This window comes from Lissotriton helveticus, chromosome 8 (genome assembly GCF_964261635.1).
Source record: "Lissotriton helveticus chromosome 8, aLisHel1.1, whole genome shotgun sequence".
In the NCBI taxonomy this organism is placed as follows: Eukaryota; Metazoa; Chordata; class Amphibia; order Caudata; family Salamandridae; genus Lissotriton; species Lissotriton helveticus.
In genome coordinates, this window is record NC_136069.1 from 356,580,175 (window position 1) to 356,598,208 (window position 18,034).

Consider the following 18,034-nt stretch of genomic DNA (forward strand, 5'->3'; position numbering starts at 1 on the left):
TGGTCCGGTTCCTGCGGGTGATCTTGTAGCCGTACCGGATGGCTATTGCGATGTCGGGTGCCGAGGAGGAGTTCTGCCAGGTCTCTGTCAGGAAGGCGACGTCAGGGGAGGTTGAGTCAAGAAGGTCCCAGAGTTCCACGGCGTGTTTGAGGGCGGAGCGGGTGTTGGGAAGGATGCATCTGAGGTAGTTGGGTTCTATCCTGGTCAGTGGGTTGGCGGGTCGGATGCTAGTGAAGCTGCAGTTCTGGCAGGAGAAGGGTCCTTCGGTGCACTTCGGGGCGGCCAGGCAGCAGGCACGAAATCGTCTGTCGTTGAGTGCGTGGAGGGTGCTGGCATCGTAGTGGAGACAGGCGTCGTGGCGTTCGCGGGGGCCAGGTGTTCTGGTGCTGGGCGTGGTCCAGGCAAGGACGGGCGCAGTCGGGCTTGCCTTAGGCGCGCCAGCGGCGTGGCCGCCATAAGAAGGGGAGGTGGGAGGGAGGAGGCAGCTGAGAGGTGGGAGCGGGCGAATGGGAGAGCAGAGAGGCGGGGCCTCAGGGGGCACAGCGGCGGGAGAACGGGACGGCAGGAAGTGGGAGTGAGGAACGGCGAGGGGTATAGAAGGCAAAAAGGGGAAAGAAAAACAGGCAGAGGCATAGTAATGGCACGAGAGGGAGGAGGAGTAACACATTTAAGACATTGCACAGATCAGCAAATTACGGGGAAACGAGGCAATAGGGCACAAAAGGCAAGAGGGCACAGCGATGGCACGAGAGGGAGGAGGAATGAAAAAATAAAACAATGCACAGATCAGCAAAATATAAAACAATGCACAGATCAGCAATTTACGGGGGACACGAGGCAAGGGCACAAAAGGCAAGAGGGCACAGCAACGGCACGAGAGGGAGGAGGAATGAAAAAAGACAAACAAATAAGCAAGATACAGGGAGCAAGAGCAAGCCTTTGGCCTACCACTGGCCACCAGGGATGAGGCGCAGATGGCAGCCTGCGGGTGGAGGAGGACCTGGAACTTAGCAGCAGCGGCAGCTGGGCTGTGGCACGCACATAGGTGGTGCTGTGCGGTGTGGGGAGCGACCTGCCTAGAAGGGTCAAGGGTCGCACTCCATGGCAAGGAATGGAGATTTTTGCTGGAATTTCCAAGCTTAATACCCTGAAACACGAGGTTCAAGTAAATTTAGTTCTCACTGCTATATAGGGCATTCCTAATGCCTTCAAAATTGCACAGGATATTCCCTGTGCTTCCTTCCTCATGCCCAGGCTGTCATAACGCTGGTGCAGATCTACTGCACATAATGTGGTTCTGTCCCGTGCTGCTCCCTTATTGTGAGGAATTAGGGAATCCCTTGTGTTCCTTACAGGGCGACCACGTTGAGACACATTGGAACACTGTATATTGGGACACTACCCTGTACCCAAATGATTAAAAACTGAAACACGTTTTGTGGACCTAGCGCTTCTGCTGGCCAAGTGGCAGATAACAAGCCACAGGAAGTCTTCCACCGCGCCTCTGGTGACTAGTTGACGCGAGGAGGTCTGGAGATGGGGGCGGGGGGGGGTCGGCATCTCTACGTAGAGAGGAATACCGTGGGCCACGTAAATGGCCCATAGTTATGGAGTGGGATGCCATGCTGGAACACTTTAAAACACAGGTAGACGGCGTTGACTGATCATGTGCTGTGGGTTGGTGGCTGATTGGGTCGGGTCTTCTACTCCTGGTGTTCCCCCTCCCCGTTCCTTCATGGTCCAGACAATGCCGGCAAGCAGTATGCTCTTCTCCGATAGTTCAAAGAGGGGAGCTTCTCTATTCTTTATTATCGATAATTGCAGAATTGTGATATGGCAGATTTGTTTGGGGAGGCGGGGTAGGAGGGTTTGTTATATGGACATGTTCTTCCCTTTTTTGCACTGTCACCTACATTGTCATATTGTGCATCTGACAATACTAGATACACGCCTGGTTGTGTAGCAGATACTCCACATATATGTTAACTGTACCTCTGATGTGGCTAATATATTTGCTATATTGCTTAAAATTGTACGGCAATTCGCTACATGTCTTACTTCTGTTTGATAACTCAATAAAATATGTTTTACAAAATAACAAATATAAACTATAGAAGTCTACAAAGGTTTCTTGCTTTATATTGCGAAGTAATGTGCTCTTTTGAGCAATGATACAATGTGGCATACTGTATGGACACTAATTTGAAATAAATCGTCTCTGATTCAAATAAATTGGCGAATGTGTAGTTACAAAGCTAATGTAAATTTTAAGACTGCATAAATGCTGTGCTATATTTTTTTGGACGGTTTTTGACTTGTGCTGAGATACGATAAACATTCTGTGATTTATTAAAGATTAAAAATAAAGAATTTTAATTCCAGCCAGACTCATCATGCTAACATTGCACATTTTGTACACAAAAAGACAATCAATAAGGGTTTTTTTCTGCTATCATGATGATATTTGGTTATGTATTTTTCATTCTTGAGGTGGGGTGGAGTTTATTATACCTTTTGTGCATTTATTAAAGTGAAACTAAGCCTTTTGCAGCTATTGATGATGACATTGCATAAATTGTACTCCCCCTTGTTAGTTCTGATAGTCCATTATAACTTTCTACAATGAGAACGTCACATGCCGGGGTGAAATGCGTGAGTGATGACAGTACTTTTTTCAAATTGAAGAATAAAATACTTTTTTATACTACAAAGGTTGGGTACAGACCTCTTTCCCCATACAATGGGAGGCTTTTGGGGAATATAAATGTATATTATATTTCTCAATAGAACTTATTCTATTAGGATAAGGTAGATAGTCCTTTATCCAGAATTAGACCATGAATAACTTGGGCCTGACGTGTTTAAGATAATTGGTAAGTAGTTCTGCTGGTATAATATAATGTACTAATTTGCTGCCCATGTATTGTAGGCCCCAATACCTGTTAGCACTTATCAGTGCCTATTGAATGATGCTAATTTTTAGCTGGTGCTGTAGGGTGATGATTTACACTATTGCAGGGGTTTGTTGATAACTCATAGTTCTACAGCAGTACTATATGCAAAATTGAACTGTTTTAAGCTGAGCACCTTGAGCATCTATGTATGGTCCTTTTGTTACTTATACAATATTAGAAAAATAAATGTAATTAAAGAAACAAGCAACATTTATTTATGCCTTTTCCTTTTGAAGACACTGCCTCCAGTGCTGCTCCTGCATCAGCTGGATGGACATAAAGGGGCGTGGACTGTACTTCCAGTCATTCCAGAGTAAGTATGAAGCTTACTATAATATACTGATTGGGCTTTACTAGGGATATCATTTCCCTGTCAACATAAATAAAAGCATTATCTACACACAGCTTGCATAATTAAAAAGTTTTGCCAATGTTTTTTTTCCATTGCCCTTTAAGTTGAGAATGCATATGTCATAACGCATGGCTTACTATGAATGAATGAATGAAAGTATTTATAAAGCGCACGGTGGCCAAACGGCTTCCTGGCGCTGAGAGCTCTAATGAACAGAACAGACAGGGACGAGGAGTTAGCAGGGGTAGGCCTGGGCAAACAGGAATGTTTTTAGCGCTTTACGGAAGTGCGAGAAGATGGGTATAGAACGCATAGAAAGAGGGAGGGAGTTCCAGAACCGGGGCGCAAGGACAGAGAATCTAGTTCCACCAGTGCGAGTTTTACGGAAACGTGGAACAGTGAGGAGGGCAGAGGAGGATGATCGGAGGGTACGAACAGGGGCGTGAGTAGAGATCAGAGAGTTGATAAACGCCGGGGCAGAGCGGTCAACAGCCCGAAAGACAAGGCACCCTAGCTTGAACAAGGATCTCTGCAAGATAGGTAACCAGTGGAGAGATTTGAGGACAGGAGTGATATGGTGAGTTTTGGGGAGGTGAAAGATGAGGCGGGCAGCCTGATTTTGGATTGCTTGAAGACGGCGAGTTTCGTAGGCAGGAATGCCTACGAACAAGCTGTTTCCGTAATCAAGGCGGGAAGTGATGAGAGCAGAAATGATAATTTTAAGAGAGTCAAGAGAAAAGAAGCGGGAAATTTTTTGGATCAGCCGAAGGGAAAGAAAACAAGAGGACACTACAGCACTGACCTGGCCGTGCATAGACAGGTCCTGGCTGACCTTAATGCCCAACGTTTTAACAGAAGGAACGGGTGTGGGAGGGGGACCAAGAATAGAGGGCCAAAAAGCAGAAGACCAAGGGCAATGGTGATCTATTACAGAAACCATCTTTTAGGATGGCTGCCGAGGCATGAATAAACGACCACACACGTGTGCTTGTGTCGTGACGCATGCGCACATGTGCTTCATGATGCATTACATACATTTTTTTTTTATGTATTATTCTAACATGACAAACAGTCAATCAAAACAAAAAATGTGTACGCCAGAAGAAAAAAAATGGAAGCGAGAGGCCAGATATCATTTAGCACTGAAGCAGCTACCTGACCCCTTAAATATAATTGCAAAAATAGTATTTAAAACAGAGGTAGGTGTTGTGGAAGTCGAGCAAAAAGACAGCGTGCTGGTAAGAGAGAAAGGAAACACATGATCTCCCTTGGAGTGCTAGACGGTAATGAAAAAGGAAAGAGTTCCCTGAAGTTAGCAGTGGAAGGGGTGCATGTCATCCAGTCAGAACATACTTATACCGAAATGCTTGTGTGTGGGACAAACACAAGAATAGGTAGAAAGGAAATGATGAATGAGCAGACATCTGAGATACAAAACAGATAGATATCCAGCCATGAGCAAGTCCCCTTCCCCTTCCACAGACCTTTGTAACTCTTATTTCTCAAGGGATTCTTTTCAGAATATAAACATTTTCAATCCAAATTCTTCTCAACAGTCTCGTTGTTGCTCATTTATATGCTATTGAACACAAATTCGACGAATGTCTGGCTTCTTTTTGGGAGAACGTTTTATTGTATGGGCTATGTTTGGATACATTAGCAGAAAACAACACATAGATGCACCTACATACTGCTCAGGTGGCAGTGGAACTCTGTATCACGCACAGTATTCTAGTCCACATGTTTTCGGCTGCAGCCTCATAGGCCAGGCCGCGTGTAAAATCGTGTTTCTTTGGCCATTCTCCTTCTTGAAATCCTCCACGTTTATTCCACTCAGAGCTCTGGTCAAGCCTAAAGTGCCATAAACTTGTCACCTACCAGTCCAGAATTCAGAAGTCGGTATACGACGTGACTGTCCTTATTATGTTGATATAATTGACTTGTATTATCTGAAACTGTTTATACCTCCTGATCTTCATATATTCATTATCTGCTTTCCTCATAATGAGTGGACTTTGTTTCCGTGTTTCTACGTAAAGTGCTCTGGCACCTCAACAGTGTAAACACGAATAAATAAATAGGACCCTAACCGTTTATTAGTGATTCCTATGTAAGAGGCCTAGTCTCGCCGCTGACTACAAACCAGAAATACTGGCATTACCGAACCTCAAGTTAAGTATGTGGGTGCGTAATCACTTTGTTCTGATTATTCTTTTTTTTTAATCAACGAGTCCAAATCAATTCCTATTCGGGTTATATTTTTAGTTAAAAGCAAGATCATTCCTGCATATTTCTAGCTTGTTTGGCCTGGTTGAATACAAGCACACAAAAAGCTAAATCTCTGTGGTTATTAGCCATCAAATAATATACAAAGCAGTTTCCTTAGCCCCACCTCCCTCTGCAAGCCATGATGTTTTTGTTTTACTGTTACATCATGAGGATCATTTGTAGTCCAGCAGCAAATGTACATACAGGTTTAGTCTGTTAACCGCATGCGTTCGGTGCAGATTTCCGCGCTGCGCTGCAGTTCGCAAAAACCTGCGGTTCATGAAGAGCTCAGCTCGTCATGAGTGTACGAGAGGTGTACCTCATGACGAGCTGAGCTCGTCATGAGCGTCGAAGGGGTTAATGGCCTCTTACTTACTGGTAATATTCATTACACTGAGTCTTAGACCTCCCCGTCACAGTCCTTACGTATGTGAGCGACAGCTCCTCCAAGCAGACATTCTCATGCTGAAAACTCCCCCTGCTCCCATCCCTACCCTTCAGGCCACGCCCGTATCCTGTGGAACATAATCCATTGACCTTACCCCCGGAAATTCTGTAAATCAAAGCACAAGAAGAAAACATATAGGGAGGGATGGGAACCAGGACTGTGACGGGGAGGTCTAAGACGTGGAGTAAAGAATATTACCATTAGGTAACCGGCCATTACCTCCTAGTCAGACCTTCCCGTTACAGTCCTTACGTATGTGAGCAGATACTCAAGCAACAATTCGGCTTCAACATCAGAGCTGCAGAACAGACTTTATTAAAATCAACAAGCAGCAAAGTTACACCCTCTGCACAGAACACACCACTGCATCCCCAAAACTGGCATTCACATCAGCACCCACCACCAAGCGGTAATGTGACCTAAATGTGTGAAGAGAACTTTGTTTTGGCCCTGCAAATCTAAGCCATGGAAGACCCTTGCAAACAAGCCCAGGAAGCAGCCATGCACAGTCCCAGGCACTGTCACCCCCCCAGGGACTCATAAGCCGCCAAAATGGCCCATTTCAACCTCCTATTGAGAGTAGCAACAGAAGGCGTCAGACCCTGACCTGCCAAACCAAAAGTAACAAAAAGGTAATCCACTCTATGAAACAGGTGGGTATGATCCAGATACACTCCAAGGGCCGGTTTGACATCCAAACGGTGTAGCAGAACCTCCTCCTACGACTGAGGATCAGCACACAACACAGGCAAAACCAACTTCTCCAAACAATGGAAAGAGGAGGGAATCTTAGGAACAAACGCAGGATCAGGCCTGAGAACCACCCGATCCGGATAGCACCTCAAAATGGCTCAGAACACAGCAACAAGCCCAACTCCCCCACACGTCTGGCTGAGGTAATAGCCACAAGGAAAACCACCTTGATAGTCAGAAACCTCAGGGAAACCACCTCCAGCAGCTCAAACGGGGCACACTGCAATGCCAGCCAGACCAACGGCAGATCCCAACCAGGAGCCAAGGTCTGAACCACAGTCTCCTTGAGAAAACAACTCCTCAAGAGCCTGGCCACAAAAGGCACCACCACATCACAGTCATGACCCCGAAAAGCTTGCACAGCTGCCCACTGAGCCCTCAAAGAGGAAACAACCAAACCCAAATCAAAACCATCCTTAAGAAAGTCCAAAAGCTTCACAGGATCCACTGCCAAGGCAGACCAGCCCTTTCCAGAACACCAGGCCTGAAACGAAACTCAATGCCTGGCATAAAAATTCAGGGTAGAAGGTTTTAGAGACTGCTGAATAAAGAGAGCCATCTCAGGAGAACAACCCAGTCCAGGGTAAGCCTCCAGCATGGCAACACAATCAACTGTAACAACAGAGGGAACGAAGGCCGCCTGTTCCAGAGCAGCACAACCAGGATCACAGAGGCTTTGTCCAGCTTGATTTTCAGTAGAACCCTCTGAATCAATGCAATCAGAGAAAAATGCATACATCAACTCGGTCCCCCATGGAAATGACAGCGCATTAACCCTTCAAACAGTGTCTGATGGGCTCAGAGAGCAAAACCTGTCCCTCAATATGTTCTTCGGGGTCGCAAACTGGTTCACCTGCGACACCCCAAACTTCTACATGAGGACTCCAAACACATTTCGGACAAGGAGTGAAACAACCTGCTCAACTGATCGGCATCCAAGTTCAACACCCCAGGAAAATGGAACACCCTCAGTGACAAAAAATTAATCTCTGCCCACTGGCAAATCTGCTGAGCTAACAAATTCAGGGAAGCCACTTTTGCACTCCCCAGATGGTTCTCATAGCACACCACCACAGTATTGTCTGTCCTCAACAGAACATCCCGATGCCTGATCAAAGGGAGAAAGTGAACCAGGGCCAGCTGGACAGCCTTTAACTCCGTCCAGTTGGAAGACATTCGAGCATCCTGGACTGACCAGACCCCCTGAACTGAATCCTGAGCCAGCATAGCCCCCAACTCAGTTTTCTGTCATCCGTTGTCAACACCAACCTGTCCAGGAGCACAAACGGAGAACCTTTCATGAGATTCCCCACATCCAACCACCAGCCAACTGCTGGAAGATACCCGGCCCCTCGGAATCAACTGGTTGTAATCCTGACACCGGAGGCGAAGGATGTGATTCACCACGGGGTACAAGTACAACCTGGCCCAAGGAACAATCATGTCAGTAGCGGTCATCAACTCCTGCACCCTCAACCACTGCCATGTTATGGAAGCGGGAAAGGCCAAAATCGCTGTCAGTTCTTTCAAAAGAGTCATCCTGCGTGGCTCGGAAAGGATCGCCTTCCCCATCCTCGTATTGAAGAGCCCTCCAATGAACAACAGTTCTTGAGTGTGAATCAAATGGGACTTCTCCAGGTTCAGCAACCCCCTGAACCGCTGTAGAAAACTTCAAACATCCTGAGTCTGAGATTGAGCCTTAGAAAAATAAGAGGAAGTAATCAACCAGTCATCAAAGTACGGAAACACCTGGATCCCCTGTGCATGCAACAACCTCACAAAAGGAGCAAACACCCTGGTAAACACCCTAGATGAAGCAGAGAGACCAAAGGGCAATAACTGTAACTGCAAATGTTCGCCTCCCACACAGAACCTCAGAAACGTCTGCGAGTCCCTGTGCACTGGCACATGATAATAAGCATCCCTCATATCCAGAGAGGTTAGAAAGTCCCCCTTCAGCAGGAAGGGAAGATTCAACTGTAGCATTACCCCGCATCTGTCAGTTGCTCTGCTGTCAGTGCCGGGACGCCCTTTTGCTGGGGCAGCTGTTGCGCTATACAAGTTGTGGTAACATAACATAACATCACCATCTTGAAGAACCAGTGAGGAATGCACAAATTTACAGCTTTCAAATCCAACACTGATCTGTAATCGCCATTTGGCTTTCGGGGATGTATGACATTACAACGCATGCTTTTACATCGCATGCTTTTACAACGCGGTTTTTACAACGCATAGCATTACAACACATAGTGCTTTTAGGCGCTGGATAGTGAATTGTTTAATTTACTATTCCAACTCCAGTCCCCGTGGATAGTAGGGAAGGTGTTGGATAGTACATTAAACCTATTCCCTATCCTAGAGCGCTCCCCAGCGCAATGCGTTGTAATGGTTTGCGTTGTAAAAGTTGTGTTGTAAAGGCACTGCGTGGTAAAAGTTGCGTTGTAAAGCTTGTTTACCGGCTTTCGGATCAGAAAAGGATAGAGTAAGCCCCCTACCCCTGTGTTGAGATATGTCTGCAGGGCTACTTATGTGGGTGGCACAATCAGTTTTGCAGGCCCACTAGTAGCATTTGATTTACGGGCCCTGGGCACCCACAGTTCACTTTACTAGGGATTTACCAGTAAATCAAATATGCCAATCATGGATAACAAGTTATAATTAAATTTACACAGGGAGCACTTGCTTTTTAGCACTGATCAGCAGTGGTAAAGTGCCCAGAGTAAACGAAAATAGCAAAAATGAAGTCCAGCGTACAGTCAAAGATACAGGAGGTAGAAGTATAAAGACAGGAGAAACCACATCAAAGATGCCAGGTCTAACAGTGGGCCTGTTTTATGGTATGCTGCATATGTTTTTACAGTTGATTTCCCTAATATTAAATCAAGCATTGACTGCAGCAAGCTCACACCCATGTAGTCCTCTTTAGCTTTCAAAACACTTGTACAGCATGTCTCTACAAGGTCATAACTGCCCCAATTTGTAAACATGGGACACTTTTTTACTATCTAATTCCCTAACGGTGGCCACTTTTATTTTGGAGTCCAGACCTATTTTCGGAGCCCATCCGACACTGTTATAAATCATTGTCTCTATATATTATGTGTGTGTGTGATATAAAATGCTCTCACACCCTACCTTGGGATGAGTAGCTCTATAAAAGAAATGAAAGTACCACCCAAGAGGAGAATTGCTCCGATCTATCCGTCAATGTGCATCAAAGACTCATTTGTAGGGGAAATTGTGACTGCAGGAACTTTAGAGAACTACACGTAAGGGGAAATACGATTTATTGTGTCTAATTTGTCACCTATATGCCAAGGTCTTTAAGGTTAGCATACTCTGATGTGGAAGGGTTTCATGTAAGCAACATTTATGGCGTACGATACATAATTCCCGAATTGTCAGTTCCAGAGGCTGTTCTGCAGTCCTCTTGTGGGAGGCACATGGTTACGCCTGGGCGTGTGTTAAAAGGTTCCTACCCAGCAAGAGCATTAGGGGATCTGTGTTGGGGAGAAGGTTGAAGTTTGACACCAGATGATTACACTTTCAAACAGTGGAAGAAAGGCCTGTCTGTAAATAAAACGGTCTTGTATTGTCCAAAAATTGTTTTTATTAGTTTATTTGTACTTTATAAAAACAATAATGAGATCTGTTGCATATGTTGTGTGTATAAGATACCCATATGTGCTATTTTTATACGGTGTTCGTTTTCTAGATTCCATAAGCTGAAACAATAACATTTTGACTAAAAGAAATACAATAAATGTGAAGGGGGCTATTGAGCCTGTGACAAAGATTGTCACACCTGAAGCCATCACCACTAAAGCTGGCCCTGCAACTAACTGAAAGGCAGTGAAACATAATTCAAATCACCAAATTTGGCATTCAGTTATTTTGTTTTAAATATATTTTTAATGTTGCCATGAGCATTCAATACGCAAACAATTTCTAACTCAAAGTCCTGTCCATCTCTCATCAATCCGATCCGTTGACGTGATTTATCTGATGTTTTTAAACCTGTATGTTTTATTCCGTTTCCTGTCCTGATGCATCACCTATTTCAGCAACACTGCTCGATTATTTGTATTCTAGACAGTTCGCACATAGATTTTACACCTTGTGCGCACTGGACATTTTTTCCAAAATGACTTGTGGTATTAAATCACTGAGGTAGTTTAGAACGCTGCCAGTGCTCCGACAGGTAATGGCGGCTGGTTGGCATTTATTTTCTGGAACAATCTCAAAAGCAAGGGTTCGCTTCTTAAACAGAAAAAATCAATGGCCCTGACATGCAGGCAATTTCCTCCCGGTGTGTGGGGACATTGAGTATGTTCCCTGCCTGGGTCCGCCAGACATCCAGTGTCGTTCCTGGACATGAACAAATTACTGACCTAGCAATCCAGGAGGGGTGCGGGTGGGTCTCTGGACTATAGGGTTACGATGACAGAAACCTAGTTATATAATTGGAAACTTGGCGGATCCTTCGCCTCAAAGTGAGGTATGGGAACGACAGGTTAGGTATGACAAGAGACGGTTTTCAGGGGCTCACACACACACACACCATCAAATCCTAAAACGCTCCTAAGTCATAGTTTGTCTGTTTGTGGTCACTATTTAACATGTCTTGGCTGATATGTTGGCTAGCATCAGTGCATGCTGGGTAAAAACTGATCTGATTATGTCTAGTTCCGAATAACACTATGCATGTAATACATTTAATAAATGCTCATTATACATTTTGGTTTGTAAACTCTGCTAGCTCCTTATACACTTCCGGACAAAATTCAGATACTGAAATGCAATAGTATAACATGTTTGTAAAGGCTCATTGCTCCCGGACATCATGGGACATTCCTGTGTTTTACTTGCTGAAGTAATGCAGTTTCTGCATTGTAGTGTCTATCCTCTATAAAAATGCAAATTAGCTTACATGTTGCATTTACAGGTACATGGATGGTCTCTGCACAGCATCATATCCATTTCGTGCTATAAATTTGTGTCTTAAGCCAGTGCCCCACTTAGTTCTACTGTTGTGTACAGGAAGATGAAGTCACAGAATCTTCCCGCGCACTACATTGTCTATTGTTTGAGTGAAAGTCTGGTGTGATTAATTCATCAGGTTGTCGGGTGGTCTTCAGGTATGCCAGGTATTCGTTTATATATGTCAGTGCATGCTTGAAGTCAGCAGAACTTACAGCCTCTTAGATAGTTCATGTCCATTATGGCATAACCACGACTAATGGATTTTCTCATATTTTTACCTCAACTTGTTGAGGATCCTCTTGGCCTTTCTGGTTTCTTGGCACCACAGAATGTACATCTTCCCTTAAACATCACATCTATGTTGCCTTCGCCCCAGTTTGTATTTTGAGTTTTTTCTGAATCTAATGCGATTGGGCTGTTCCCTGCGGAGTGGTCCTAGACTTAGTTGTGTGTGCTACATCGAGGGTGATTCATACCACGGTGTAGGGAAAAATAAATACAATTGCCAACTGTTACTTTCCAAAACATGTACTTCGCTCTTGCATGAGACGATCTTCTAAATTCGTCATTTTTTTCCCCCTTTATCAAGCATTTACTTCTCCCATTGTCTGGATATTGGTATACATGGTTTGCGCCTGGTCCTTTAACATGTTTTTTGCTACACTTCTTCCCCTCCTTCTAAGCCATCTGCAGCCCCTTTCTAAATCTGCTGAAGCACGCCTTATTATGATGAACTACGTGTTTTCCATTCAGTGAGCAGTTTTTCTGTATAGTGAGGATGTGTATTTTAAATGAGTGATACATTCTGGGTCATTTCTGCTCACTTGTCCGTTGGCTCTGGGTCTCCAATTGGATACGGAAAAGTCATCACTCATACCAACCCAATCATTGCTGTTCCTTGGGGCCATTCTGGAAACCACGGTCGCAAAGACTTACCCCACCGCAGAAAGGGATCAGTGGATAAAACAAATGGCTATTTCCCTTCAAAAAGAAAGCCAGCTTCAGGTAGGATCTTCCAATCAATACTGGGGATGCTATCTTCGTGCATCTCATTAATTCCAAACCGTCGCCTGCACATGAGGCCACTACAGGAGCAGCTGGATGCTCACTGGATTCAGATTCACGGTTTGTTCGAAGATATCTTTGGCGTCACCCCCATGATGAAGCAAACTTTGTCGAAGTGGGGAAAGAAGGGCAATATCTCTCCAGGTCTCTCTTTCGAGGCAGCACGACCAAACTTCATGACAACGGTTTCTTCTTTGGAATGTTGGGGAGCGCATTTCCAGGAGCGAGAAATCCTCTAAAATGGTCTGTTCAAGAGGCATGGATGCCCTTCAATCTTCTAGAACTGAAGGCCATATTCCTAGGACTCCAATAATTTCTGCCCAGAATTTGAAATTCCTCGATCTGGTGAGAATGGGCAATACCACCAATGTGTTTTATTACAACACGCAAAGGGGAGCAGGATCAAAAAACCTTTAATCTCAAGCCCAGCAAATATAGAAGTGGTTACTGAAACATGGCATCTCACTACAAATCGAACATGTCCCAGGCATAGACAATGTATGGGAGAACTCTCTCAGCAGGTCAACGAGTCAATGCCACGATTGAGAAAAAAGTCAGTAACAGTTGTCTCAGGTCTTTGAAAATTGGGTTACCTCAAATTTAGACCAGTTTGTGACTCTAGTCAACAAAAAATGCAGAATTTTTGCAAGTAGGTTCCCTCAGAGAGGGTCTTGAGGGAATGCTCTTCAGATACAATGGACAGAAATGTTCGCTCTTGCGTTTCCTCCCTTTCCTCTCATTCCCAGGGTGTTATGCACAATGAAGAGGGAGTCATGTCATCTCATTCTCAGTCTCATGGCTGAGACCGTATAGGTACACAGAACTTCTCTTAAAGTTTGTGTGTCCACACATCCAGTCCCAACCGATGGATCCTGATTTCCATTAACAATGGCTAGATATTGCACCCTCAAATAAAGTCTCTCAATTTGTCTGCATGGAACCTCATGACCATGTCTTTGGATCTCTAACTATTCTGGCAGAATGCAAATCTGTTCTGCAACAGCCACAAACTTTGTCTACAAATAAATCATATGTGGCTAAATGGAAGAGATTCTGTTAATGGTACATCAAAAATGATCAACACCCTTTTTGCTCTTCTCCAGAGCAATCGTTGCGTTATCTCCTTCACATGGCAAAGTCAGGCTTGGCGATCTCTTCAATAAAAGTGCATTTGGCAGTTTATTCCAGATTCCGCAGAAACCTCTCTATGGTGCACTAGTCTGGTAAAGGAATTCCTGAAGGGCCTTTTTAGGGCCTTCCCACCGATAAAACCTCCTGCAATATCCTGGCAGTAGAATACAGTTCTTTATCAACTCATGAAACTGCCTTTTGAGCCTGTCCATAAGGCGCATATGAAATATGTCTCAGGGGCCTTGTATTAGCCCTCACATCAGCCAGAAGGGGTAGCGAAATTCAGACTTTATGATCACTGAAACTTTTCTACAATTCAGAGAAGATAAGGTATTGTTGAGAATCAATCCTAAATTAATCCCATAGGGTTCTAACTTCTTTCCTCTTGAATGAACCTATAGTTTTGTCAACATACTTTAAGAACCCTTCTTCCACCACAGAGAGGGCTCTCCATTCTCTGGATGTCAAACGTTGCTTGAAATTCTATATTCACAGAACGCAAAACTGGTTTTGCCTAACCCTCCTCCTTTTCTCCTTGACTTACTGCTGGCTACTATGATTCAAGCATGTGAATCTATGAAAGAACAAATTATTTACCTGTACACTGCGGTTCTCCGGTATTGATATCTTTCATAGATTCACATGCAACACACCCACTTCCCCGTTTAGGCTCACCACTTATATACCTCATGGATTTATATTTATTTTATCACACTGGTGCTCGAAATCTGAGGTCTGGTGGCTCTGCAAGTGAAGAGTGGTTCAGGGTCTTGCCTCTGATTGGTTGAAGTTTGGGTGTATTAAAACAATTTGAATTTGTTAACAATGTCACTTGCTTTCTCTGTCTTTGACTGTACTTACATGGTACAGAGTGTTTATGATTACGATTATGATGGGGAAGTTTCAAGCATGTGAATCTATGAAAGATCAATACTTTAGAACCACAGTGTACAGGTAAGTAACTTGTTTTTTCTTACCAGGACATTTGCTTGCAGTAGTTTTTACTCAGGTCTGTAGTAATAAAGAGGGCCCTTTATACATATTGTATGATCACAAGTTAAAGTACTGGGTACAGATGTTTTGATAAATTACCTTCTTTTCAACCAACTTGTAGTATACTGTGAATGGCCAGTGAGACTTCCCAATGGGAGCCCATAATGTGGCTGATCAGTGGGGTGGGCACACATGCACACTTACTTCCACCCATCCACTTGTAAGCACACATATACTCACACCCAACCAGCTATATGTACACTCACACACATCCATTCACAAGCGCACGCACATACAACCACCATTCACAAGCACACACACCCATTCTAAGCATGCATGCACAAATAAACATACATTCATACAGGTACACATACACCCAACATTCAACAACAAACACTTACCGGGTCATGGTGGTGACATCAGATTGAGAAGTAGAAAGGCCTCAGTGGTTGCTTGAGGCTTCAGGAAAGGAATGGGCAGACAAATGATCTGGCAGACTCCTCTCATTTGCTGACTTAGTCATGGATCAACCAATGAGAGGAGGGCCTTCCCTTACTCATCAGAGTGTGATGGGGTTTCTGAGAGCCGTCACTGATAGACAGTCAGCCCATGGCACTTCAGGGCTTAAAACTGAAGAGCCCAGGTCTGAGTCTTTCGGTGAAGCACACCCTCTTCATGAGGAGGTGAGGCTTTTACAAGGTTTTGCCAGGCTGATGAGGTCATACCCTTAGGGCTGTAAAATCTTCACATCGCAAAGCTTAGCTCTGGCTTCCAGGCACCTGCACATTAGCGCATTTAAAGCACCTGGCTACTTGACCCCAAAATGATAAATGTCCATCATGTTTGAAAAAGGGATGGAGCGGGAACCTTCTGCCCTTAATGATGGGCTGTGCCTGGAGTCTTCTGCTGACACCGGCATCCATTACCACCCCTCCCCCCTTTACAGTGAGTAGAAGACTTCAGGTAAGCCACTGTCTTTTTTCATTTATTCCTTTTATAATGGGCTTGTAACACACAAAAAAGTCACTGTGAGGAATAGTGTGGGAAACCCTTATTACAAAGTTGCACATAGTTGCTAAGTAACTATTTATTTCTTTTTTCAAGATTCTCAACATCCTACGGAAAAAACTCATCATGGATTTTCTTCTGTGAAGAAGATACAAAAATAAATCTTGCGAAACTACTGCATACTCTTGAAAGATTTAACAAGTCCAAGGTATGAACAAGACCGCCTTCATAAGTGGTCTCAGGTGGGATTTATGCATAAATAGTTATTTTGGTACCTGCTGTGTTCGGCAAGCATGTTCAGTTCCCTTTTATTATTAGGAAATACACAGTCAAACTGGCGATGTCCCAGCACAGTTTATATTTCACCAGTAGGGCAGAGGTGTTGATCCCGTCAGAAAAGAACTATTTCTAGTCTTATTGCTGGGTCCACATGTAAATGGGGAATAACAGATCCTGCTCAGACACTCACTTATTTGAGACCAGAGAAAAGTGTACTTAGAAAATGCACACTTAACAATGGTCATAGTTTTACTGTCTCCCGCCACTGAAATGACAGTGTTTGTTAGAAAATGTTTGAAAATTACAGTTTCTTTCTACGTGAATATTCATAGTATTTTAGGAACACATCTGCTGTTAAAAGAGTTAGTGTTAGTCCAATTACAATTGAGTTCAGCGACACAAACTGTGGGCTTCTGCAATGTTATTGGAAGTCAATTTGCCAGATGTATTAAATTAAAAAAAATAGAACTTATGAATTATTTGCCTATTAGGGAAGATCAGAGACGCTAGAAGTTTGGGACACAGTAGTGTCAGACCAGGGTAGATTGGTAGGTCACGAGCTAATGTAAGTGGTGTATTTCCTGTTATTGTGACTGATAGAGAGATGAATGTATGTGGGTCGTGGGCCTGTGCCATAGACCCTTGTCATGATTTAGAAATTACATCCGCACTGATTAACAGCTACAGGAGACTTGGAACCCCTGACCTTCCATGAGACTGCCCTCATTAGTGCTGGGGTATTTATGCTTGTGCGAGTGGGCGAACGCCCTCCAGATAGTTGGGCTGTCACATAGCTTTTAGAGTTGAATTCTACGGTGTTGCTATGCAACCAAATCTCTCTTGTCCATACCATGCAAGATATGGAATACTGTCTGTATATAGATTACATATCTTTATAAGAAAAATAATAATAACATTTTTTAAGTATTATTCAGAGATGCCTGCATATATTTGGATTATATAGAGCAAACCAATTTGACAAGCAATGGTACGCTCTAAATAATATGGAGGAAAGGACACTGAAGGATTGATTACAGTGTGGAGTGGGTGCTCTTCTAGTGAGAGAAAGTAGTGGGGCTGCTGATAGATGTGATGTGTTAGACCAGTCAGCATTTGAGTGGTCTTCCCCCAAACGTTTTGCCTACTCTCCTCCTGTTAGCTAGAATTTGTTTTGTTGGTGTTAGGACTATGTACAATTTATAATTTATAACTGCTGACCAGTGCTAAAGTGCTTGTGCTCACTCCGTAAACATGGCAAACTTGGCCTACATCTGATTGGCACATTTAATGTACTTGTAAGTCACTAGTAAAGTGTTACAACATGTACCCAGGGCCTGTAAATTAAATGCTACTAGTGCGCCACCAGCACTTATTGCGCTACCTGCTGCGGTATCCTTTTAAAACATGTCTCAGGCCTGCAATTTCAGCCTGTGTCCAGTTTTAAACAACAAATTTGACTTGGCAAAAAAAGTTTTGCCAGACCTAAACCTCCCTTCCTAATACATATTAGTCACCTCTGAAGTAGGCCCTTAGTAGCCTATAGGGCAGGGCCTTGTGTATCTAAAAGGTTGGACATGTACTTTTAAGTTTGACATGTCCTCGTAGAGAAAAAAGCCTCAATTTGTTTTCCACTACTGTGAGGTGTACCTCTGCCATAGGATAACTTTGGGTTACCTAGTTACGTTAAACAAGTGATAATTGTTTTAGGAACAGGTGGGAATGACACTTTTGTTGTCTAAAAAACTGTTATTTAAAATCATTTTTAATGGTAAAGTTGGATTTTAAGTCACAATTCTA

General features: G+C 43.8%; 1 protein-coding gene across 4 annotated transcripts in view; it reads left to right on the forward strand.

Moving 5' to 3' along the window:
• Window positions 1-18,034, forward strand: part of B3GLCT (beta 3-glucosyltransferase) — a 1,060,368-nt gene that overhangs the window by 429,194 nt on the left and 613,140 nt on the right. For all 4 annotated transcript variants that reach the window (XM_078657144.1, XM_078657145.1, XM_078657146.1 and 1 more), the window contains exons 5-6: window positions 3,191-3,267; window positions 16,055-16,166. In XM_078657144.1, the coding sequence (XP_078513270.1) occupies window positions 3,191-3,267; window positions 16,055-16,166 (189 nt within the window). The remainder of the gene's footprint in view (window positions 1-3,190; window positions 3,268-16,054; window positions 16,167-18,034) is intronic.